At 37.5% G+C, this 22,484-nt stretch overlaps 11 protein-coding genes across 11 annotated transcripts; 5 read left to right on the top strand and 6 right to left on the bottom strand.

Annotated features, from left to right (window-relative positions):
* Positions 1 to 33: 33 nt before the first annotated feature.
* On the bottom strand, positions 34 to 1,133 carry SPOG_01966 (NST UDP-galactose transporter; the record flags this gene model as incomplete). The annotated part of the gene is made up of 3 exons (XM_013167070.1): positions 34 to 247; positions 298 to 1,002; positions 1,078 to 1,133. 3 exons carry the CDS (start codon positions 1,131 to 1,133, stop codon positions 34 to 36), a joined length of 975 nt encoding a protein of 324 aa, XP_013022524.1.
* An 835-nt stretch (positions 1,134 to 1,968) lies between these two features.
* SPOG_01965 (GET complex subunit Get1) lies at positions 1,969 to 2,587 on the bottom strand (the record flags this gene model as incomplete). Its single annotated transcript, XM_013167069.1, has 3 exons — positions 1,969 to 2,030; positions 2,087 to 2,453; positions 2,504 to 2,587. The coding sequence occupies 3 exons, from the start codon at positions 2,585 to 2,587 to the stop codon at positions 1,969 to 1,971; spliced, it is 513 nt and encodes a 170-aa protein (XP_013022523.1).
* Positions 2,588 to 2,817: 230 nt separating this feature from the next.
* Positions 2,818 to 5,610, bottom strand: SPOG_01964 (m-AAA protease). The gene has a single exon (XM_013167068.1). The coding sequence runs from the start codon at positions 5,220 to 5,222 to the stop codon at positions 2,928 to 2,930; it is 2,295 nt and encodes a 764-aa protein (XP_013022522.1). The 5' UTR covers positions 5,223 to 5,610; the 3' UTR covers positions 2,818 to 2,927.
* A 502-nt stretch (positions 5,611 to 6,112) lies between these two features.
* On the bottom strand, positions 6,113 to 6,961 carry SPOG_01963 (phosphoinositide biosynthesis protein; the record flags this gene model as incomplete). Its single annotated transcript, XM_013167067.1, has 2 exons — positions 6,113 to 6,143; positions 6,210 to 6,961. 2 exons carry the CDS (start codon positions 6,959 to 6,961, stop codon positions 6,113 to 6,115), a joined length of 783 nt encoding a protein of 260 aa, XP_013022521.1.
* A 257-nt stretch (positions 6,962 to 7,218) lies between these two features.
* SPOG_01962 (STE/STE7 protein kinase Pek1) lies at positions 7,219 to 9,000 on the bottom strand. Its single transcript, XM_013167066.1, has 3 exons — positions 8,526 to 9,000; positions 7,821 to 8,464; positions 7,219 to 7,770 (listed from the first exon to the last, which is right to left on the bottom strand). Exons 1-3 carry the CDS (start codon positions 8,853 to 8,855, stop codon positions 7,647 to 7,649), a joined length of 1,098 nt encoding a protein of 365 aa, XP_013022520.1. The 5' UTR covers positions 8,856 to 9,000; the 3' UTR covers positions 7,219 to 7,646.
* A 400-nt stretch (positions 9,001 to 9,400) lies between these two features.
* Positions 9,401 to 11,156, top strand: SPOG_01961 (ATP-dependent RNA helicase Dbp8). The gene is made up of 3 exons (XM_013167065.1): positions 9,401 to 9,618; positions 9,684 to 9,807; positions 9,867 to 11,156. The coding sequence occupies exons 1-3, from the start codon at positions 9,489 to 9,491 to the stop codon at positions 10,993 to 10,995; spliced, it is 1,383 nt and encodes a 460-aa protein (XP_013022519.1). The 5' UTR covers positions 9,401 to 9,488; the 3' UTR covers positions 10,996 to 11,156.
* Positions 11,157 to 11,502: 346 nt separating this feature from the next.
* On the top strand, positions 11,503 to 13,439 carry SPOG_01960 (HC03 family inorganic anion exchanger). Its single transcript, XM_013167064.1, has 5 exons — positions 11,503 to 11,704; positions 11,789 to 12,088; positions 12,133 to 12,568; positions 12,609 to 12,956; positions 13,009 to 13,439. Exons 1-5 carry the CDS (start codon positions 11,541 to 11,543, stop codon positions 13,324 to 13,326), a joined length of 1,566 nt encoding a protein of 521 aa, XP_013022518.1. The 5' UTR covers positions 11,503 to 11,540; the 3' UTR covers positions 13,327 to 13,439.
* SPOG_01959 (uncharacterized protein) lies at positions 13,321 to 16,363 on the bottom strand. The gene is made up of 2 exons (XM_013167063.1): positions 14,203 to 16,363; positions 13,321 to 14,156 (listed from the first exon to the last, which is right to left on the bottom strand). Exons 1-2 carry the CDS (start codon positions 15,258 to 15,260, stop codon positions 13,463 to 13,465), a joined length of 1,752 nt encoding a protein of 583 aa, XP_013022517.1. The 5' UTR covers positions 15,261 to 16,363; the 3' UTR covers positions 13,321 to 13,462.
* On the top strand, positions 15,929 to 18,708 carry SPOG_01958 (Ku domain-containing protein Pku80). Its single transcript, XM_013167062.1, has 4 exons — positions 15,929 to 16,270; positions 16,312 to 16,366; positions 16,420 to 16,486; positions 16,546 to 18,708. The coding sequence occupies exons 1-4, from the start codon at positions 16,142 to 16,144 to the stop codon at positions 18,380 to 18,382; spliced, it is 2,088 nt and encodes a 695-aa protein (XP_013022516.1). The 5' UTR covers positions 15,929 to 16,141; the 3' UTR covers positions 18,383 to 18,708.
* SPOG_01957 (DNAJ/TPR domain-containing protein DNAJC7 family protein) lies at positions 18,666 to 20,623 on the top strand. The gene has a single exon (XM_013167061.1). The coding sequence runs from the start codon at positions 18,861 to 18,863 to the stop codon at positions 20,292 to 20,294; it is 1,434 nt and encodes a 477-aa protein (XP_013022515.1). The 5' UTR covers positions 18,666 to 18,860; the 3' UTR covers positions 20,295 to 20,623.
* A 142-nt stretch (positions 20,624 to 20,765) lies between these two features.
* On the top strand, positions 20,766 to 22,392 carry SPOG_01956 (septin Spn3). The gene is made up of 3 exons (XM_013167060.1): positions 20,766 to 21,003; positions 21,216 to 21,394; positions 21,468 to 22,392. Exons 1-3 carry the CDS (start codon positions 20,811 to 20,813, stop codon positions 22,221 to 22,223), a joined length of 1,128 nt encoding a protein of 375 aa, XP_013022514.1. The 5' UTR covers positions 20,766 to 20,810; the 3' UTR covers positions 22,224 to 22,392.
* Positions 22,393 to 22,484: the final 92 nt, after the last annotated feature.

Here is a 22,484-nt window from a genome sequence, read left to right as displayed (position 1 = left end):
TAAAAGTTTCTAAAACACAAACGGAAATGTAACTTATACTTCAGCATAAGGAAACTTAATTATTGAGTGATAGGTTGCAATTCCAAAGATGAGCAACACAAATCCAGCAAATTGCAGGAGATGGAATGATTCCATTCCAAATAGCAAGGCAATAATCCAGATACCAAACGTACGGCCAATATCGAGAAGAGAACGCGTGGTTGCAGAGTACATTTGTGTGATGGACAGGCCACTAACGTTAAAAAAGCTATCAAGTCAGCAAACAAATTCTACTAAACAAAAAAGAACAACACATACGCAATGGAAACAAGAATAACAAAGGAGATGAAGTAAAGAATAGGAAGTTCATTCAGTCGTGAGAAAACGTGAGAGTAGTCAAACCAACCGTAGCGTCCAGCCTCCGTAGATCCAATAAAATAATAAGAAAGAACCATGCCAAGGAGAACAAAGACGACACCATAAGTCCCTTCGTAGGCAACCAACTCGGGAGGATCGACATGGATGTAAGACAAAATGTATTCTTCAAGGGTAAACTGAATGGCTAAAAATCCTTGGCCAATGAGTACCGCCGTGATACCTAGCATGGGGTTTGATCCAACATTCGCAGTGGAGCCAGAATAGCCCACGATGGTAACGCCAAACACTACGAAAGCCAAAGAAAGCCACTGATTACGACCAATGTATCTGTTTAAGAAAGTAATTGAAAATAAGGCAACGAATATAATTAAAGATCCCCTTGTCATTTGGTAAATACTGGCACTCGTAAACAACAAGCCAACATTCATCAAAGTCGAGCCAGAAATGTCCATGATAGCTGGCAATGCCAAAGTAGCCTTCTCTTTAAGAGTTAAACGTTCTAGTGATTCATAACGCCATCCCCTAGAGTAGCGTCGATAGAACACATAAAGCCATAAACAAGCTTCTCCTAAAAATATGTTCAGGCTTTGAAAGATAGCCATACTTTTCACTGGCCCAGCATCCTCTGCAAGGCTATCTTGATACCTAAAGGAAACGCAATGGTTAGTAAAAAATGTTCATGACTTTTCTTTCTTCGGTTTGGTTTTTAACACTTCATACTTGGACAAAATGGTGTTTGCTACACCAGATGCCAACATAACAATTGGCAACATCATCTTGAAGACAAGAATTGAGTCAAAAGGTTGTTTTACGTTTCTATATGAATGGTACTTGGTAGCACACTAACTTCGGTGTTATTAATATATTCTACGATAACTGATTAGTAGTAACAGAAATCGTGTTTTAATCTTATCAAAGATAGAAAAAGCTCAGAGAGAAACACTAAAAAACAGTAAAGATTTAAGGAAAATGAAATGAAATTCAGTGCCTCTTTTCAACCATGGTTCATGTAAATAATCGACTCCAATGGATTTATACCAATTTCGCATTCTTGTTGTCGATCACATAAGCGAGTAGTAATGATTTACGAACAGTAGTAGATCACATAAAAGAAACGACGATCAGACTTATTACATAAAGTATGAATCTTTTTTACCCCCACGAAGTACTTATAGGTGCTTTGAAGGTCTAATAGGAAACACCAAAACACAGTACAGGAGATAATACTGCGTGGGGGTCGCTTCGATCTGCGAGCTCAATGGGAATGGTAAGAAAACCAAGACATATAGAAGTAAAAACAAAGAGTAAATAATATAAATCTTCAGAATTTACTTAAAAGCTAAGGAGAATTTGGTTGCGCTTGAAAACAACATTAAAACCATAGAAGCTTACCCGCATGAAGGTACATGATAGATCGTTCGTATGTTTCAGTTACGCATAATATTATTCTTTTAATCGGAAAATAAAAAGTAATTCTTCAAACATGATGTAAACGAACATTGCTTGCTGAGACCAACAATACTTGAGAAATTCTTTAGTCGTGACGGATAATGTGCACAAGGCCTCAGAAAAGCAAGTAATACATGAAGGAGATTGATATTTCAGTTATATTTAAAGAAAAGCAGAGATTGTCTTTTGCACTGCAAAGTTCCATACGGTCAAGCTGACAGAACCTTTCATAACCAGATTAGCAAATTGCGTTTTGAGATACGACTTTTCTGGAACTTACCATATTTAGATCGTGGAAGAGACAAAAACCACAAAGCCCAAGAAGGAAGTAAAAACGCTGGCAGGAAAAACACAGGTGTCTTAGAGTGTTTATATTGAATGTAGAATCGGAATCCTCTAGTCAATATCCATAACAATACGCTAATGAACTTTTTAAATGTTTCTTGAAATCGTTGAACAATCGTAGACTGTCTTTCCCATTCTTGATTCAACTTTTCGTACTTCCTGCTTAAACGAGCCCATTTGGCAAACTCATCTTGACTACTTGTACTGTTTAACTCTTTCTTCAGACTTAGAATCTCTCTAAAATTTTCCTTGTTTTTCTTCAGCTCTTCATTTTTACTGAAAGCTATGTAAAGCTGGTAAACCTATCGTTTCGTTAGTTGATCCCCGTCGGTTATTTATTTTCTGTTATTACCCCATTAATAGCCTTTTCTTTTAAATATTTATCAAAGAAGTGGATCAATAAACTTAATACAATTGTTGAAACAATTAAATCCATGTTGTACTGTTCGGTTGTGGATAACCTTTATTTGTCACTGACTCAAGGAATACTTGTTGGTTATGTGGCATTGCTTACAGAATAGAAGAAAATTGTCAGTTCGTTAATTTTTTGCTTTAATTTGCTTCGTTTGTTCGTACAGGTAGTATTATTTAAATTTCATCAGCTGCTGTCTCGCGTTCATCGGATTTCATACAAAACTCCAAAACATCTTTCGATGAAACTTAATAGCAGGATTTCGAAATTGTAATATTTTAACTTAATGAAATTTCATTAACTGAATGGTAACGCTATTCTAATCAATCATTATTTTTCCATAACATTCTCTTCAAAATATACATTAGTTGCTTGAAGGGCTTGGAGAAGGAGAGGGCTGCTGATCAGAAGAATCATTATTTCCATACTGGCGCATTATTTTTGAAATGTCCATATGGCGATGAGCAAATGGTCTAGGACCAAGAATTCCTTCAACTTCACTGTACGTAATAACTTCTTTCTCCAGTAAGCGTTTAGCAATATTTTCCAATCCTTCTTTATGATCCGTGAGTAATTTATTGGTTCGCTCATACGCATGTTTGACAAGATTCCTGATTTCTTCATCAATTATTTGAGCAGTGGCTTCTGAGAATGGTTTTTGAACACTTTCACGAGCATCCATAGGATAAGAAATGGTACCTACAGAAGGCGACATACCAAATTGAGTGACATAAGCTTGAGCCATTCTAGTCACCTTTTGAAAATCGTCAGACGCGCCGGAAGTAATTTTCTCTGAACCGAAGAATATCTCCTCCGACACTCTACCCGCAAGTGCCATTCCCATTTGATCTAATATTTGACCTTTACTCATGAGATACTGATCTTTAGGCAAGTAGCTGGCATAACCCAAAGCTTGAGCTCTTGGAATAATAGATACCTTTAAGAGAGGATCAACATATTCCATAAACCAACCAGCAACCGCATGGCCTGCCTCATGATGAGCTACTGTGTTTTTCTCCTCGGGACTTAAAACACGGCTCTTCTTTTCCAAACCAGCTGTAACACGTTCGATGGCTTGTTCAAAATGGACCATTTGAACACTGTCGCTACCCACACGAGCAGCAATCAAAGCACCTTCATTACAAACATTCATAATATCAGCACCAGTAAATCCAGAAGTAAGCACAGATAAACGCTTTGCAACTACATTGCGATCATCAAAAGCCTTGATGCGCTGCAGATGGACTTTGAATATTTGTTCACGTCCACCAATATCGGGACGATCAATATGAACTTGGCGATCAAAACGTCCAGGTCGAAGCAATGCAGGATCCAAAACATCGGGACGGTTAGTACCTGCGAAAACAACTACATGTTCACTCGGTGTGAAACCATCCATCTCCACCAGTAACTGATTCAGGGTACTTTCACGCTCATCATTAGATCCAAACTGACCACCACGACCTCTTGCTTTACCGATAGCATCAATTTCATCTACAAAAATAATACAAGGAGCGTTCTTTCTCGCGGTTGCAAAGAGATCACGTACACGAGAAGGACCCACACCTACGAACATTTCTAAAAATTCTGAACCAGAAACACTGAGGAAAGGAACATTAGCTTCTCCAGCAGTGGCTTTGGCAAGTAATGTTTTACCAGTACCAGGAGGACCAGAAAGAATAGCACCACGAGGAATCTTCGCACCTAAGCGCTCATAAAAAGCGGGATCTTTCAAAAACTTTACGAATTCCATAATTTCTTCTTTTGCCTCGTCCACACCAGCGACATCAGCAAACTTTGTTTTTATGTCCGTTTCATGGTTGAACATTTTGGCGCGACTTTTTCCAATTCCAAAAATTCCGCCTTGGCCACCACCAGCGGCACCTGAAGCGCGACGAGATAAGTAAATAACACTTCCTATGATCAATAAAGTAGGGGCAAAAGAGAGTAAAGTAGCGAGCAAGGAAACTTCGTCATGGTAAGCAACAGGAACATATTCTGAAGGAGGAATTCCAAGTTCCTTTTGAGCTTCTTCAAGCTTCCTATCAAAAGACTCTACAGATCCAATTGAGAAGTAGTATTGACTGGATGCATTAGGAAGACCTCCACGTATAATAACGCGAACACGGTTTTGATTGACGACAATCAAACGTTCGACAAGACCTTTATCCAAAAACTGTTGACGGAAATCTTGCCAAGTTATTTCTTGCATATTTGCATTAGGAGATAAAACATTGTATAGAATATAAGCCACTAAAATACCACCTAAAATGGTATTTCCGTTTAGGGCTACTTCAAATACCTTTTTGTTGTTTCCATCACCGCCCCATTCACTTTTCTTTTTATCATCATTTTTCTTGTCTTGCCTTTTTTCCTTAGAGTTGGGGTCCGGCGCCGATGAATTATTCTGCGAAAGACGAGAGCTTTGGTGAAAAAACCGAGAAGTAATGTTAGGTATAGAAGACTTTGTCGTATTTTTCGAGTTAATAAATTTCTCATTTCTCAATAGAGATCCGTGAATATCATTTCTGAGGAGAGACGGGATGACGGAAAAATGTCTCTGACAATAGGATTTCGAATTCAATAATCTTGATGAATATAGTTTAGCCTGTTGCGCACTGACTGCGCTAAATGTTTTAGAAATCATTGCCCTAAACATAAACGGGATCAATGAGAGTAATTGCAAGTCTGCCTTAAAACCAAAAGTTCACAGGAAATGGAATGATTTATAAGTGACAGAATTAGGAGTTATTCGTAATAAGCTAATCGACACAAATTAGTCTTTATTTAGCTGATAGCCATAAAACCTTCCTGCAAGGCTTCTAAATATGGAACGAAGGGTTCAAGCTTAAAAACTTGTGCTTGTTCACCGGCTATTGTTCTATAGAGGCAGTTACCCCTTCAATTAGGTGAGCAACTTTACCTATAATATAAAATGTAAAACAAATAAAATTTATAAACCAGGATTAATAATTAATCCTGCCTTATTATTGTAGTATTGGTAAATGTGAAAAGAAGGAGCGAAGTGGTGGTCAGCAGAAGGTGTGCGTGTGATATTTGCTATATACAGTGAACATCTATTTTTGATCCTTGTTGTTTTTTTATTCTCAACTTAAAGATAATATTTATTTGTTTTTTATTTTCCCACTCGTTTTTGGAAAAACTTACGAAACAATGTATATTGTTGATTTACAAAAGTATTGAAAGAAACAGCAATTTTTTTTTTCTTTTTACTTAAGTACATAGGCTAAAGCTGAACCTGTAACATATAAAATTACGAGAATGTATCCTAAAAAGAATAGTATAATCAGGTATAACTGTAAGGTACTGTTTCTGGTATGCGTCGAGTTTTTGCTATGATAGAACCGGAGCGTCGCAGAAGAAGAAAAACAGTTTTCATTATAGTAAAGTAGTACTCAACGATTCAAGTAAGAACAACCCCTTCGTGTATTTTTTTGGATATTTAACGGAAACAAATACATCTTAAAACGAAAGGATATAGTTAACATGACACGGTATCTTAAATAAGAATCAGCTTTCATAGTTTTTCTAGTAATAAAAGGTATAAGCATTAGAGTGTCTCAAAAAAAATAAAAAAAAATAAAATAAGAAAAACTTGGATAATCAAAGTACCCTATCCTCTTACGAGTCTTCAGGAGATCCTATAATCGACGAAATCGTAGGAAACCGTGGAAAGAAGACATAGACAACGGCCCATTCCAGGATTCCTGAAAAAAATCCAGTAAACTTTTCAAGCGTAGTATGGTAATAAGCTGTTGTAACAAACAACATCCACCACCATAAGCATAACAAACCAGACAAAAGCTTTGTCGATGTAGATTTAAAACCGTAATGGTTGAAGTAATCAAAGCTTTCTGCGAGCATGAAAAGACTGGAATGAGTCAATAAAAATACATGACCGGATAAATCATGGCCGCCGGTCCAGAATCCCTTTGCGCTTTTACAGTGAGTCGCAGTTTTCGGGTGAAAAGTAATACTTCCGATATCAAAGTCCATACAAGACCCTCCCGTCAAGGCGAACGCCCGATCAATCAGACTTGGACCAACAAACCATTGTGTAACAAGAAACCACCAAAGTGTAGCCAATATATAACGAATTATAAGTTTGTGTCCGAACCGTTTACTTCTTTGATTCCATATATGTGAAAAATATACGACGGTAGTCCAAAACCATCCTTTCTTTACAAACAAAATATTAATCAAGTTTTTTGAATTGCCAAAGTAGTTTGTGATTTTGGATTTATCAAGGAATCCACCATATATAGTTCCCAGGAGAATTGTCGTGGCATAAATTTCAAATAAGAAGATGTCTTTGCGTCTTAATCCCCAAAAGTAGACTCTTTCGTTCCAATATTTGGAAGCAGTGTCTTCGGCCATAATATTTTTATTTAATTGTCTTTTTCTAATACAATAATAGATCAATTTTTTTGACTAAAATGAAAGAACCGTATTATTGCCAAAAGCCATTAGGTGTTGGGAGTAAGTAGATTCAGTATTGATCTCAGTACCAACAATTATAATTACAAGAACATAACGTGTTTTCCTTTTGTGAATATATCTTAGTTTTATTTCTTAATTCACGGACTTAAAAAAAAAAGCTCGTTTTTAATCGCAGTAGTTTGGGTGAATCCAAGCACTCAAAGCCGAAACGAAAGGATTGGTGCAGTTATAAAAAATTGAATCATATGTCCTTTTATTATACAATTTATTTTAGCTACCAAAACCTATGAAGCGAAATTGATACAAAGGCATTTGTGAACAAAACTTGATTATTATTAAGTTCATGGTTCAAAAAAGTTGAAGGAAATAGTAGAAATTAAAAATCGTAGTGTAGTCAAGCGTTATTCGAAAAAAAAAAGCGATGAGAAACCTTTGACTAAATATTCATGAAAGGAACTTAATTGAAAACGAAAACGAAAGGAATGGGTTCCAAGCAAGGAAGAAGACCAATTAAGAAAGCTAAACATCGATAACCTTTTTTTACGAAAAAAGGAATGGAAAAAATTATATTCAAGGAAGATTAATGAATTATAAAGTAAGGGAATTCGATTTATTCATGTCATCAATCCAACCATACCTGACGCAGAAATTCTTCCATATTCACATCTATACGTTCAAACGCTTTCACCCATGGATGATAAAGCATTTTTTGAGGTCCAGGACGTTCATCTTTATCTTTTATAAGACTGCATAAAGAGTTAGCACAATTAAAAAAAGAAAAAAAAATCGACTTTACCAAACACAAAGAAAATGACGAAAAGCCTTAGACCAAGTAATCCCCGGTTCCTCAGGAAGAGCAGGAGGTGGCATATTGATGATGTATGACAATAATTCAATGGGCATTAAAGGAGGACTTCCTTCTGGAGGGAATGGGAACCGGTTCAACGCAACTTCCATCAGTGTCAAGCCAAGGGACCATATATCAGAAGAAATAGTATATGCAGAACCAGAAATACGTTCAGGTGCCATATAATAGGAAGTGCCTGTAAAGGTTCCGGCTAACGAGTTTACAAGTTCACCAGATACGCCGAAATCACATAGCTTTACCTGTCCGTTCATAGTCAAGAGAATGTTGGAAGGTTTGATATCACGATGGATGATTTTTCGATCGTGCAAATAGCTCAAGCCACTTAGTACACCATGAGCGATTTTGCCTAAAGGTCGCTCACCTGTGCGACCTCCTTTGCTGCTTACACGCTTATAGATAGCATCTAAGGAACCAGCGCCACAATATTCCATAGCAATATTTAGCTGGCACTCTGCAATGTCGTAGCATGCACCATAGTATTTCACAATATGAGGAGAGGCACAACTTCGATTAATCTTTAATTCACGAAGTAGTTGGCGTTGTACAGTCGTATTAGGTGCGCTAAAGACGGTCTACATCGACTGATTAGCAAAAAATAAAAGGGCGGGAAAGGCCGACAACCTATTTACATACCTTCAATGCGAAAATTAGATCTGTTCCACGAACCTTGCATTTTCGGACAGAACCGCTAACACCATCACCTAAACTATTCATGTATAGAATTCCTCCATTGGTTACAAGGTTTTCGAGTTGCTCATCATCAATGTCTTCTAGTGAATGTATAGTATTATTTGCCAAGCCGCTTCGCTTGTCGACAAATGGATTCGATTGCTTTTCATTTGGCGAGAAAACTATATCAGTGATTTCCAGAATTTCTGCTTGGTTACGTTTTTCAGGTTGACTGATCCTTTCTTCAGAGAACCCATCACTAGTATCCAAATTCAATAAAGGTTTCTGACGCATAGAGAAGACATTACCAATCCAAGAGTCAGTACAAAAAGCAAACTAGAAGAAGAAAAAATTAAGGAATATTCCTTTTATCAAGAAGCATCCACGATCAAAATAAAACAGAGTAGTGGTCGAGTACACGTTTCGGAGAGTAAATCACGAGGCTCGTAAATTAAATTTACACGGCGCGTGGGAGCTTAAATCCTAAAAGCAAAGGTATCCAGAGAGTATAATAAATGAATAACCAAATAAACAAATTAAATAAAAAAAGCTAAAGTAGGATCATAAAAAGTCATTTCAACGATATTCAAGGAGCATACCAAACACGAAAAGGACAACAACGCGTAAATTGCAGATGTTTGTTTTCTCAGCTTTTGTCTTTATAAATAGTTTGCAATGCTATAAACTTTCCTTGACCTTGAACGAAATGAATTTCGTTCACTTTTCATTTTATTTAAAAAGTAAACAAACCAGCTCCTAAGACGAGTAAAATAATAACCTACGTTAATATTCATTAACGAGTATACCGATGCTGAACGATGCTATTCATGGTGAAAACTGAAATTTCGCGTTGAATAACAAAAGCAGATATTTTGACAGAATCCACCAGTTTGGCATTGTAAATTACTAGACTTGAGTGAACTTGACATGTCTGTAAACCAGGATGTTTCATTTGCTGATCTGGGAGTATCTCCTTGGCTAATTGACACATTACAGGCTTTAGCTATCTACAAACCTACAGATGTCCAGAAGGGAGTAATTCCTCAGATTTTAAAAGGTAAACGACTTCTCCTGTTTGATTTTGCTTTCTATTCTGTACTAGTTTGCTAAGATGATATTTAGGCCATGATTGCATAGGCGGTGCTAAAACTGGTTCCGGTAAAACAGCTGCATTCGCTCTTCCAATCCTCGAGAGCTGGTCTAGAGACCCACTAGGAATTTATGCTGTTGTCTTAACCCCTACAAGGTACTGATTTCTCTAACTTTAACTCTTTAACCTTACCTTACTTACTAACCTTGCATTAGGGAACTGGCTATCCAAATTGACGAACAGTTCGCTGCGCTTGGCTCTAACATGAATTTGAAACATACGCTGATTGTCGGTGGAATGGATATGGTAGCTCAGGCAATTGCATTATCACGGAGACCTCATGTCGTGGTTGCTACTCCTGGCCGTTTAGCTGATTTAATTCGAAGCAACGGACCTGAAACCACAGCTGGCTTGCAAAAAGTCAAGTTTCTTGTTATGGATGAAGCTGATCGACTGCTTTCTTCAACGTTTGCGGACGATTTGAACGACTGTTTTTCAATTCTTCCACCCTCAGAAAATCGACAAACTCTGCTATTTACAGCCACTGTCACAGACGCAATTCGGCAATTAAAGGAAAAGCCAACAAAAGGTAATAAGCCTCCTCTTTGGCTTTATGAAGTAGAATCCGATAAGATTTCGGTTCCTTCCACCTTGCAGCAAAATTATGTTTTTGTTGCCTCACACGTCCGCGAGGCTTATTTGGTACACTTACTTTCGATTCCCGAAAATGCTGAAAAATCTGCCATTATTTTTGTCAATCGCACGCATACTGCTGAGCTTATTTATTCAATGCTTCGTTTATTGGAATTTCGAAGTACCGAATTACATTCTGAAATGGCACAACGAGAACGTATTAACTCTTTAGGCCGTTTTCGTGCTGAGGCTGCTCGTATTTTGGTGGCCACAGACGTCGCTAGTCGAGGTTTGGATATTCCATCCGTGCAATTAATTATTAATTTTGATCTTCCTCGTGATCCTGATGATTACATTCATAGAGTTGGTCGTACTGCTCGTGCTGGAAGAGCTGGTCAAGCAATTTCCGTTGTCACAGAACATGATGTCGAATTGGTTCATGCCATTGAAGATCGTGTGGGATCTATGATGACCGAATATGAACATGCATCTGAGAATAAGGTTCTGGAGCGTATGAAGGAGGTGACTGATGCTAAGCGTCAAGCCTCTTTGGAAATGGTTGATCGTGGTTTTGGTGAGCGTAGACAAAAGCAAAAAGAAAAAAGACTTATAGCCAGTGGTCGCTTAGGTACCGGCGATGATTTTCGAAACAAAAAGAGAAAATCCAAGGGCCTTAAAAGTAATCAAAAGATGAAAAACAAAGAGAACTAAAGGGAAAAACTTGGGTACATGGATAATGGTATTTCGTTTTGTCCTTCTGTGTAAGGTTTTTGAAAAACAAAAAGGATTTTTGGTACTACTATCATTGAGGATTTAATAAATAATATGTATTTTGGTATAAGCATTACTTTTTAATGCTGGGTAAATCTTGGACATCAGAGCCCTATTAGTTGCGTCTCTTAAAATATATATGCAAAGACGTAAATTCAATTCCATTTACTATAGTATCTAAACTTGAAAACATGTGTTGTATCACTTTGTTAGCAATACTTTTCTTTATTGCCTAGTATGACCTCTCATCTCACCATCTTCGAGAATGCTCATAAAAAGAGGGTTCTATTTTGTTCTTAAAGTTGAAGAATAGGAAAAATATAAATGAAAGCAACATGTGAATGACCTGGCGATTCTTCATTCTGCCATCGATGCAACTTCACAAAAATTTCGTCAAAAACCAGGTAACGTTCCGTTACTCTACTTGTGTAAGAGCTATATGGAGACACTAAGTTTTTGGCAAATTTATCTAATTCTGAAATAGAATGGAATCAACAAGGTGTCGAAAAAAATTTAAAAAGCCTAAATTTATGCTTGGACAATCAATCTATGATGATATCCGTCAGCGTGTCCCCTATTATAAGTCAGATTGGCGAGATGCTTGGCACTATCGAATTTTGCCAGCAAGCTTAAATATTTATTTTGCAAAGTATGGATTCCAGGATATATTCTATAGCACAAGTATTTTTTCATTCGGTTAAAGCTTCTCTTGTCAACAATTGCTAATAGTTAGTCTACTGCCCGAATTAGCATTTGCTCTAGACATGTTTGCGAAAACAGATAATAGTTTTGGTGTCAATGAGGTTTTGCTAGCAAGTGTTCTTGGCTCAGTTGTTTTCTCCCTTTTATCTTCACAGCCTTTATGCATTGTTGGTGTAACCGGTCCGATTACTGTATTTAATTACACTATTTATAACATTATTCATGACAGAGATACTCCTTATTTTCCTTTTCTCTGTTGGATCTGCTTATGGTCTATGGTTTTTCATTGCATTATTGCTCTCACGAACGGCGTGCACTTTGTCAAACACATGTATGTATTATAATAACTAAGTTTTTGCGACTAACTTCCTGAAGTACGAAATTTAGTTGCGAAGTTTTTGGTTTATATGTTGCATTTATTTATTTGGAAAAGGGTGTACAAGTTTTAATTGATCAGCTTCAATATGGCTTAACCAATACTTTTCTTGCAATAACCATTGCCTTATTGTTTCTAATTATTGGTTGGCTTTGTAATAATATCGGAAATTCATCTCTTTTCAACCATAGAGTCCGAGTTTTCTTACTTGACTATGGCTTGGTAGCTTCAATCATTTTCTTTAGTGGCTTTCAACACATAGGAAAAATGCGTCAAATAGACTTATCGAAGCTGCCGACGTCGAAGGCTTTTTTCCCTACCCAAAAACGAAGTTGGTTTATAAAATTCTGGAAAATTTCCGTAGGCGATGTTTTCTTAGCTATTCCCTTTGCCATTATTCTGACCATATTATTTTATTTTGATCATAATGTTTCGGTAAGGATTTAAGGTTGATTTTTACTAACGCTTCATGAAGTCATTAATGGCGCAGGATCCTTCGTTTCCTTTAAAGAAACCTTCCGGTTTCCATTGGGACTTTTTATTGTTGGGAATTACAACTGGTGTTAGTGGAATACTCGGTATACCTGCTCCAAATGGCCTTATCCCCCAAGCGCCAATGCATACAGCAACCCTCTGTGTAACAAAAATTGAAGAAGATGATGAAGAAAAGCAAGACTGCAAAATAAAAGTAGTGATTGACCGAGTCATTGAGCAAAGAGTAAGCAACTTTCTCCAGGGACTAATGACAGTGGGAACTATGACAGGACCGCTTTTGATAGTTTTACATCAAATTCCTCAATGCGTTTTGGCAGGTTTATTCTGGGTATGTATTTTTATTGCTTTAGCTTTTCTTTAATTATAAACTAACTGTGTAGGTTATGGGATTCTCTGCTATCGAAAGTAATAATATAACAAGGAATTTGTTTTGGATGTTTGGGGATCGAAAAGTTCTATCACAAGGTCATGTTTTGAACCATTGTCGATCGCGTAGAGCAGTTTGGTTGTATACTTGTCTTCAACTTCTGGGTTTTGGAGCGACATTTGCAATTACACAAATTGACAAAGCATCAATTGGATTTCCAATAGTCATTCTTTTATTGATTCCGTTTCGAACATATTTAATGCCCAGATGGTTTTACAAGGAAGATTTAGAACTTCTTGATGAAAATGTGGGACTTTTAGCATATCGTTGAAGGAAATTTCTAGGATCTATTGATTATTATTCTAATATTTATAAAGCTAGCGACTAAGTTATTTTTTTAATAATAGCATTCTTAATATATACACTAAATTAATTAATCAGAACATATGCAAAACTATACATTATAATTACCAAGAATACCAACGAACAAGATAATGTTGATATTCGTTTAATACGTTTCGCATGGATTTACGAGGTAAGCCTTCGGAAATCCAAATCGTTTGAAGGGCGTATCTTCCGTTAAAATACTTGACAACAGAAAGAAACAGTGAGGCCAGCTCGGGGCCTTTCTCGTATGCTATAGCCTGGACCCATTTTTGTTCAAGTAAAGATGCTGAATGAGGATCTATAATAAGGGATTCCCTCCCATCATCCTGCCTTAATTGTTCAAGTAGCTGTGGATCTTGATCCTCTGAACTTTGCGATTCGATGGCTTCTTTGACTTTTTCCTTGATTTCTGGGGTCACGCACACATATATATAGCTATTCTGTTCGTAAACCCAATTACGCCGGCATAACCAAGCTAACATTTCCAAGTAAGTAGATTCATGATCTTTGGAAGGTATGATAGAAACAAATGGGCGCGGTTTAAAAGAGAGAATAGCCAAAAATGTAGGAAGGGAAGGGAGACTTGGGAACGTTCGTGCAAAGAGGCGGGCATCTGATTCAAGTTTGGAAAGATCGGCTGTCGGAGAAGTAACATACGTATTCCGTATTAGAAGTGGAGGTATAGCTATAGCTTTTCTCCAATGTATGAGATGCTTAGCTAAAAGAAAGCATTCCGATAAAGAAATACCTAAAGAATTCGCAATATCAGTAAACCTAAATAGTTAGATTATGAAAATAGATATCTATTTAAATATCTTACGTAGAAGTAGGTCTTGCTTCCGTGATGAATGAAGCTAGCAAGGAGTTGCGCGAAAGCGGAAGACGTTTCATAATAGATTCAAGATCTTGTAGCAAAAGCAAAGACCAGTAGGGGGCTACAGATGGCTCTATCAAAGAGGGTTCTTCCTCATTGAAAATAGTTTGAGATGCAAGAATCGTAGGAGAACGTTCTTGCAACTCTAATTTATCCAAACTTGAAACGGAGACAGTCATGGGCCAAAGCAGAGTTATATTGATAGAATGATTGATCTCTAAATATGCAGTGTGCAGGTGTATTAGAGCTTCATAAGTAGTCACTAAAATTGATGCAAGGTTCGAATGCAAGGGAATCTCCCGACAGAAATCGTCGAAAGGGATCCTCTGATTAGTATACCTCTCATTCATTTTTCGTATATGCTTGCATTCATTTTCCACATAATTACGTTTAGCTTGTTCATATTTTAGACCTGTGACCAATTTAACCACAATAGATTCATACATAGTGTTTATTGTAGGTCGATAAATAGAAGCGGTAGGGACGTTTAACACGAACACGACGTGAAAAAGAGACATAGATGAGGTTGGCTTGGATTGATTAATTTTCAACTCAGATAAGTTTGCCGAAGCAGCGCTGGTCGAATCTTCCTTTATTCCAAACGGATCTACCAAAGAAGAAACCTCTACATTTTTAGGAGGATTCTTACGCTTTACCCATTCACCAGAAGGACCAATATGAACAGGGCAACCTAAAAATGTAAGGCCATCCACCCACATCTCAAACTTTTGATTACACAATTCTGGACGTGGAGATAGCATGTTTGCTAAAAATCCTTTTTCGTATCCCAGTACATGACTTTCATCTGCGGCGCCATCAAATTCTTGAACTTCTTCATCTTCAAGTTTCAGTATATCCATGGCTACGCTTACATCTTCAGGGGACCTGGGAGAGTCTTGAAAATGGACTTGAGGTTGCGACGGCCATTGAAAGACAAAATTTGATCCAGAGCTAGTCTTTTCGATGAGAAAAATAGCAACTATACGTGGAGTTAAGCGCACCATTTTTTATTTAGAACGTTGTACACGAATACACCACTTAATACCTTAAATATCCACGAAAAGGGAAAAATCAAAATCTATTTTCCTATTACTTGCTATTCCCATAATTTACTTTGCATGAAATTATGGTGGTGAGTATTTCCAGACCAAGGTGATCTCCTACTATAAAATGAAAGAAAGCATTAATGACGAACCTTCTTCAGCATGTATTGTTTTCTTTTCTTTTCTTTTTGTTTACTCCAAATGCTTGGCTTGTTATAAGAGATATTTGTAATCTTTCAGTAATGTTGGTTCTAGTAGTGTATAGCAAGGTATCGTTTGATTGTTCATAATGATTAGGATTGTAGGTTGAATCATTACAGACGTAGATACATTAGAAGTTTATAATAGTAAAGTAAGTATTTGGATTCAACCCTTCAGATGTTTCACCAGTGTTCAGAGCGCTTAGTACTTGTATCTCATAAACCGTTCCAAGGATTTCATTCATTATTCACGAATGAAATCCATTACCTTAACAATCAATAGAGCTTGATGTTGCTGCGAACGAAATAAAAGAATGAAATAAACAAAAGAGACGATGGTGTAAAAGCTAACACTTAGAAGGCAGAATTCTACAAACCAAAAAATAAAAATAATGGAAAGTTGTTTCTTTTCTATAGAGACAAAGATTCTTCCTGGTTAGGAGTGAATTACCAGCTCAGAGTCCAAGAATTCGTTTTCTGCATGAATGACACTAAACATTATCTTCACTGCTTAAAAGGTTTTTATACCATTTCCTTTTGATAATTAATCCTTATGTTGTTGTAGATTGCTTATTTCATAATCTTATTTCTCAGGAAGACATCGTCCATCAATCCCAATTCTGCACTTACAGCACCAAGTTTATGAGCGACAAGGAATGTACAGTTTTTGTCATTGATTTGGGTGCTGACATGGGTGACTGCCACCATGGCAGACAACAAACGGACTTAGAATGGGCTTTGTCGTATTTTCAGGACCAAATCTCGCGCAAGGCAAGTGGTCATGTTGACACTCAAAAACTAACTTGGATTAGCTTCTTCTAAACAAAAAAACCGACGTAATTGGAATCGTGACATATAAATGTGATGGTAAAGGATTTCTTACTCAAGATGGCTGAATGAAATCTAATGTCTAATTTTAGAAACAAAGAATGACTTAGCGGAGCAGGAAGCTTACTGGAATATAAATGTTCTGTATCCAATTCAAACGTATGTTTTCTAAATTCTTTCTATCCCTCTCTTTGAGCTACCAAACTAACTATAGTCAGGGCGCTATTTACAAAACTGCAGTCTGCAAAGAGAAGACTCGTGCCCAATAGAACAATGCAAGGCGATTTGATATCTGCGATCGTTGTCTCTTTTGATATTATCGCTCGATTTTGCAAAAAAAATAAATGGAGGAAAAACATGATCGTCCTTACTGGCGCCCGAGGGACCATCGACTTTAGCGATTCTTCAGGAATAGCAGAGCAAATGGTGCAGCACGAAGTTCACTTAAGCTTGTTAGGAGTTGATTTCGATGATCCAGGAACACAAACTTTCGAACATTCCAAAGACCCGGAGAAGAAAGAGAACGAGTCGCAGTTAAAGCATTTTGTCGATAGCTGTAAAGGAACAGTCCTTACTTTCCAAGAAGCGGAAAGAATCCTAGGAGGACCCTGTATGCATCGGGTTCGACCTATTGCTGTATTTAAAGGATCATTAACCATTGGCAGTGAAGGGGACAACGAAAATTCTGTAAGTATGCATGTTGAACGTTATCCGAGGACTCGTTTAACAAAACCTCCTACCTCAAGTGCCTTTAATGCGAGTTTGAAGCAACCTAAAGAAGAGGAAAATCAAGAGCAATTCTCATCTTCGCAGGAAAAACCGTGGGAATCGAATGCCGTATCCACAGTTCGTTCTTATGTTGTTCGAGATTCACAAACAACTGAGGCTTTTGAAGTGGATAGAAAAGATTTGGAAAGTGGCTATAGCTATGGGCGTACAATTGTACCTATAAGTCGTTCTGATGAAGACATTTTGGCGTTGGAAACAAAAGCAGGCTATGAAATTCTGGGATTTATACCTAAAGCAAGTCTTCCGTTCTACTATACCATTAGTGATTCAAATATAATTATTCCTAGAGGAGATGAGGGAAATAAACAAAAATTTTCCTCTCTTGTGCAATCTTTAGAACGTGAACACAGATATGCATTAGCAAGGTTTGTTTCGAAAGAAAAAGGTGCTCCTACTCTACTTGTACTTATGCCTTTTGTTGAATCAAAAAAACACTACCTCGTAGATGTTCAACTGCCCTTCGCAGAAGATGTACGACCATATCAATTTCCAGACCTCGAAGAAGTGTCTAACCCTGATGAAAAGCATCAGTTAGACGAAGCTATAAATCATTATGTTGATAATATGGATTTAGATTCCCCCGAGTGCCCTTTTCAACCAAAATTCGAACCCGAAAACACATATAGTGCTGTACCTCATCGACTTTTGCAGGCGATTTCTCATTACGCTGAGTCTCCAAATAAACAATTGCCCTCTCCACCGGAGTATGTTGTTCGGTATACTAGTCCTCCAGATAATATGCTTGATAAGTGCTCTAAGGATTTAGACACGGTTTCTGAAAAATTGTCTATTATACAGCCTTTGGAGCCCAAGTATGCTTCGCAGGAAACAGCACTGGACAGCGGCGCCCCTATTTCTGAGCAAGAAATTGATGAGCTATTAAATGCCGGTATTGAAGAACAAGAAGATAAAACATTAGTCCTGCATGTTAGCGAAAAGGACCCTGTGGCAACGTTTAAGGAAATATTAAAAAATCCTTTTGGATTGGAGGATGCTCTTTCTGAAATGGAGGGCGTGGTTCGAAGGCTCATTGCAAAGGAAGACATCAACTTAGCATTGCAGTCTTTAAAAGCTTTGCGTCTCCATTCGATATTGGAGGATGAAGCAGATCGTTATAATAAGTATATTACACAATTACAAACAGATGTGTCGGAAGGTGTTTTGCCAAAGAACGAAGATGTTCTGTCTCGGATTATTTCTTCAGGTCTCGCTTCAATTCAGCATGAAGAGCTTACAAAGCCTCGCTTTCCGGAATCAAGTGAGTAACCCAAGTAACCCTCTTACTTTTCTAAATTAATGAATAGGAAAGCCATAACCTGAGATGTTAACGAAGTTTAATTGGTTTTTATTTAGTTAGTGAGTTTGAAGTTAAAGATGCAAGAAAGCCCTGAGTAAATGATAGTTTAATTTCTTAGGAGACCTTGTAAGGAACACACTAACCAGAAAACTGACAGCTTCTTATAGAATTTCTAATTCTAGAAACATTAAAGATGATCTGGTAGAAATGTATTCTATTTGAAGACCTGATAATTCTGTTTGAGAGATTTGTTTATTACTGTATGCTCATTGCATATCGTTATTCGAAGGATTGGAAAATTTGACAATCTTAATTAATTGTAAGCTCCACAAAGACTTTAGCCAAATTCTCCGGCTTTGGCGAATACAAAAAGGCGGTACTTCTTTAGTTAATTATTCCTTAGAGAGGTTCATTGAGGATTATTAGGTGGCTTGAGTTATTAGCAAGATGACAGATGTGGAAAGCAAACATGTTGAGACACCAATGAGTGATAAAGCAACTGTGGAGCAAATTGCAGAAGAACAAAAGGCAGTGGGAAATGATTATTATCGAAAAAAGAACTTTAGTGAAGCCATCAAGGCTTACACTTCTGCTATTGAGCTTGGAACGGGTACCGCCAAAGGTGTCTATTATTCAAACAGAGCAGCTGCTTACATGCTCATGGGAGAGTTTGAATTAGCATTAAGTGATGCTAAGCAATCTGATCGGTATAACAGTAATGTTCCGAAGACGCATGCTCGAATTCGCCAAGCCATGGAAGGATTATCCGTACTTAATGAAGCTGAGGTTTATTTGAAAAACAAGCAAGGTGGTCTAGCTCTTAACGCTTTGGATCGCTTGCATCGTCGCCTCGATGGTGCTGCTAAGCCTCCAGCCTTATGGTCGTACTTGAGAGCCCGTGTGTATATCTGTCAAAATGATTTAAGTCAAGCGCAGAAGATTGCTCTCGGATTCCTTCGTGAGAACCCTAGAAATGTAGAGGCTCTTGTATTGCGTGGTCAAGTCCTTTACTATTCTGGAGAAAACGCGAAGGCAATTACGCATTTTCAAGAAGCTTTGAAATTGGATCCTGATTGCGCTTCTGCTAAAACGTTTTTTAAACGTGTTCGTTCACTTGAAAATACCAAGGCTCAAGGAAATGATGCATTTAAGCAAGGTAAACTTGATAAAGCTAAAGAGTTATATTCCAAGGCCCTCGACATTGACGTTGATAATAAATTCACGAATGCCAAATTGTACATGAACCGTGCCACGGTACTCTTAAAGTTGAAAAAGCCAGAAGAAGCTCTCAACGATAGTAATAAAGCTTTAGAGATTGACTCCGGCTACGTTAAGGGTTTCAAGACTCGTGCTAAAGCTCATGAGGCTTTAGAACAGTGGGAGGATGCCGTACGTGACATTCAAAGTGCGATTGACTTAGACTCAGGCGATTCCTCATTGCGCCAAGAGCTCCGCCGCTTGCAATTAGAATTGAAGAAATCTCAACGCAAAGACCATTATAAAATTTTAGGTGTGTCTAAGAACGCGACGGATGCTGAAATTAAAAAGGCTTATCGGAAAATGGCACTTGTCTATCATCCGGATAAGAATGCTGGCGATGAAAAGGCTGAAGCTAAATTTAAAGAAATTGGTGAAGCTTACGGTATTTTGTCTGACCCCGAAAGCAGACGTCGTTTTGATTCTGGTGCTGACTTAGAGGGCGGTATGGGTGCGGAAGGTGCCGGTATGGACCCCTATGACATTCTTCGTACTTATCAAGCCAGCGGTGCTGGTGGTTTTCCTGGCGGTGGCTTCGGTGCTGGTGGTTTCCCTGGCGGTGGCTTCTATTCTCAAGGTTTTAGCACCGGAGGCTACCCTGGCTTTAGCAGCTTCCAATTCTAAAAAATCAATGATCTTGGAATATTGTTATATCTCGTTGACTTGTTGAAAGGTATATAGATCATTTAATGATTCCATCTTTTTTTTGAATCGCCTGTTTTGTGTTTTCAGGTTTTTTATTTGTCTTTCATTGAATGCTGAACACTAGAAATGTATTGAATGTGTTTACGAGAAGCTTCTAGCGTTCAAGTCTTTTTATTCCTGCTAAGATCCTCTAAGGCATTACTTTTTGCTGTCCTTTATCGTTTACGTATTCTTTGCGTTTTGTATAATTACATACAGTTTAGATACTTGTATATATAATAAAAGGTTATTGGAATAAACAATTAAAAGTGCTTTGTTTAACTTTTGTCCAACTAAAAGCTTTTTATTTACTAATGTACTTCTTTAAATGTAATCTACGAAGTTTGCTCGGAATCGTTAATTTCTGAAGGTGCAAAGCAGCACTTAGTTGCATACGCGTTTCGTTCTTTAGCAAACACTTGTTTTTGAGAATAGTCGTGTATCCTTGGTAAGAAAATGAGAACGGCTAAGAAGACGTCTAAAAAGGGAGTTCCCTTTAATTTGCTCGTTGTTGGAGACGCTGGTTTGGGTAGAACAGCTTTTGTGAACACTTTATGTGAAAAACCATTGATTAGAAACGACAATGCCAACTTTGATCCTTCGTCTGCGGCCTCAATGTCTCCAGTGGAGGTCATTCCATATCAGACTGGTAAGGCTTGAACCGAAAGCGACTCTTAGATTGAGAGTTCATAATGAATGAAGAGACGGAAGCGCGTAAATGATGCTCTCCATAAGAAAAGGGATTAGTTTTGAAAGCTTTCTGCATTTAAAAATATATTTTGCATCTACTTTGCTTTTGAAAACACCCATTGCTTTTTGAATTCGCGTCTTTTTGTGAACATTGTTATTAACGAGTTGTAGATATTACATTGGAGGATGGATTTAGAATTAGCTTGACGATTCTGGATACTCCTCATTTTAATGAAGCTATTGATAATGAAAATAATTTTGATATTATTCTTCAATACGTTGAAAGTCAATACGACAATGTCTTGGAAGAAGAAACACGAATCAAGCGAAATGCCAAGTTCTGTGATGATGTATGTCTATTTTAAATGAATCATTTTGTTCATTACAAATGCATTCTTCATCATTTAAGCTAACAACAATTAGCGCGTTCACGCACTCATTTATTTTATCTCCCCTACAGGCCATGGCCTTAGAGAATTAGATATCGAATTGATGAAACGACTTGCACCCCGGGTAAACGTGATTCCCGTGGTTGCAAAGGCGGATTCTTTGACCGCTGAAGAACTTAAAGCTACAAAGCAGATGATCCTTGATGATATTGCATACTATCATATTCCTGTGTATAATTTCCCTTATGATGAAGAAGAAGATGATGAAGCGTTAGTTTCCTTGAGCAAGAGTTTGCGCTCCAAAATGCCATTTGCAATTGTAAGTTCGGACCGTTTAATCGACATTAATGGAAGCACAATCCGCGGACGTGCCTACCCTTGGGGCGTTGTAGATGTCGATAATCCTTCTCATTCAGACTTCTTAGCTTTGCGTTCTGCTATTTTTTCTTCCCATTTGGAGGACTTGCAATCAATCACCAACAATCAGCTCTACGAGACATACCGTACGGAAAAATTGTCTGCCTCGCATTTGGCAATGGATAGTACCTCCTCTTTTAGTGATGTTAATTCAGGTAATCAACAAGACCAAGTTTTGCGAGAAGATAGATTACGGGCAATTGAACTGTCTGTGCAACGTGAAATTGAAGAGAAACGTCGCCAGTTGTTAGCACGCGAAGACGCATTGAGAGCTTTGGAAGAGAAGATTGCCGCTTCTACTACGGCAATGGCAAATACGAGCGTTTCCACCCTTCCTTCCACCGCTAATTCCGCTTCTCAGTCCCAAACATAACTGTTAATTATCATCAATTCTGGATATCCTTTAATGTAATTCATTTCTTACAATCACTACTTTCCTTGAAATCTCAGTACCAGATATATAAATATATATATATTGCTTAGTTATTTGAATGGAATCTAACATGAACACGAATTCAATACACTTTTTTGACAAACCAATGAGTAAATTTCCACCATTTATATTGAAACAAAAAAATACAAAAAAAAATAACTATTTCATAAATAAGACATCATCAAATTGTTATCATCATGT

Source organism: Schizosaccharomyces cryophilus (assembly GCF_000004155.1).
Source record: "Schizosaccharomyces cryophilus OY26 unplaced genomic scaffold supercont4.2, whole genome shotgun sequence".
Taxonomy (NCBI): Eukaryota; Fungi; Ascomycota; class Schizosaccharomycetes; order Schizosaccharomycetales; family Schizosaccharomycetaceae; genus Schizosaccharomyces; species Schizosaccharomyces cryophilus.
The sequence above is the reverse complement of the archived record's forward strand: the minus strand, read 5'-3'. Positions and strand labels throughout refer to the sequence as shown.

Excerpts from the sequence above, each read along its gene's own strand:
- SPOG_01964 (XM_013167068.1), bottom strand. The coding sequence starts at position 5,222 with ATGTTTAGGGCAATGATTTCTAAAACATTTAGCGCAGTCAGTGCGCAA.
- SPOG_01962 (XM_013167066.1), bottom strand. The coding sequence starts at position 8,855 with ATGCGTCAGAAACCTTTATTGAATTTGGATACTAGTGATGGGTTCTCT. Across the intron at positions 8,465-8,525 it reads ATCTAATTTTCGCATTGAAG|ACCGTCTTTAGCGCACCTAA; the intron begins GTATGTAAATAG and ends CAGTCGATGTAG. Across the intron at positions 7,771-7,820 it reads CGTCATTTTCTTTGTGTTTG|TCTTATAAAAGATAAAGATG; the intron begins GTAAAGTCGATT and ends CTCTTTATGCAG.
- SPOG_01961 (XM_013167065.1), top strand. The coding sequence starts at position 9,489 with ATGTCTGTAAACCAGGATGTTTCATTTGCTGATCTGGGAGTATCTCCT. Across the intron at positions 9,619-9,683 it reads AATTCCTCAGATTTTAAAAG|GCCATGATTGCATAGGCGGT; the intron begins GTAAACGACTTC and ends GATGATATTTAG. Across the intron at positions 9,808-9,866 it reads GTTGTCTTAACCCCTACAAG|GGAACTGGCTATCCAAATTG; the intron begins GTACTGATTTCT and ends ACCTTGCATTAG.
- SPOG_01960 (XM_013167064.1), top strand. The coding sequence starts at position 11,541 with ATGGAATCAACAAGGTGTCGAAAAAAATTTAAAAAGCCTAAATTTATG. Across the intron at positions 12,089-12,132 it reads GTGCACTTTGTCAAACACAT|TACGAAATTTAGTTGCGAAG; the intron begins GTATGTATTATA and ends AACTTCCTGAAG. Across the intron at positions 12,957-13,008 it reads TTTTGGCAGGTTTATTCTGG|GTTATGGGATTCTCTGCTAT; the intron begins GTATGTATTTTT and ends CTAACTGTGTAG.
- SPOG_01959 (XM_013167063.1), bottom strand. The coding sequence starts at position 15,260 with ATGGTGCGCTTAACTCCACGTATAGTTGCTATTTTTCTCATCGAAAAG. Across the intron at positions 14,157-14,202 it reads GAAGCAAGACCTACTTCTAC|GTTTACTGATATTGCGAATT; the intron begins GTAAGATATTTA and ends CTAACTATTTAG.
- SPOG_01958 (XM_013167062.1), top strand. The coding sequence starts at position 16,142 with ATGAGCGACAAGGAATGTACAGTTTTTGTCATTGATTTGGGTGCTGAC. Across the intron at positions 16,271-16,311 it reads AGGACCAAATCTCGCGCAAG|CTTCTTCTAAACAAAAAAAC; the intron begins GCAAGTGGTCAT and ends AACTTGGATTAG. Across the intron at positions 16,487-16,545 it reads GTTCTGTATCCAATTCAAAC|GGCGCTATTTACAAAACTGC; the intron begins GTATGTTTTCTA and ends AACTATAGTCAG.
- SPOG_01957 (XM_013167061.1), top strand. The coding sequence starts at position 18,861 with ATGACAGATGTGGAAAGCAAACATGTTGAGACACCAATGAGTGATAAA.
- SPOG_01956 (XM_013167060.1), top strand. The coding sequence starts at position 20,811 with ATGAGAACGGCTAAGAAGACGTCTAAAAAGGGAGTTCCCTTTAATTTG. Across the intron at positions 21,004-21,215 it reads GGTCATTCCATATCAGACTG|ATATTACATTGGAGGATGGA; the intron begins GTAAGGCTTGAA and ends AACGAGTTGTAG. Across the intron at positions 21,395-21,467 it reads ATGCCAAGTTCTGTGATGAT|CGCGTTCACGCACTCATTTA; the intron begins GTATGTCTATTT and ends AACAACAATTAG.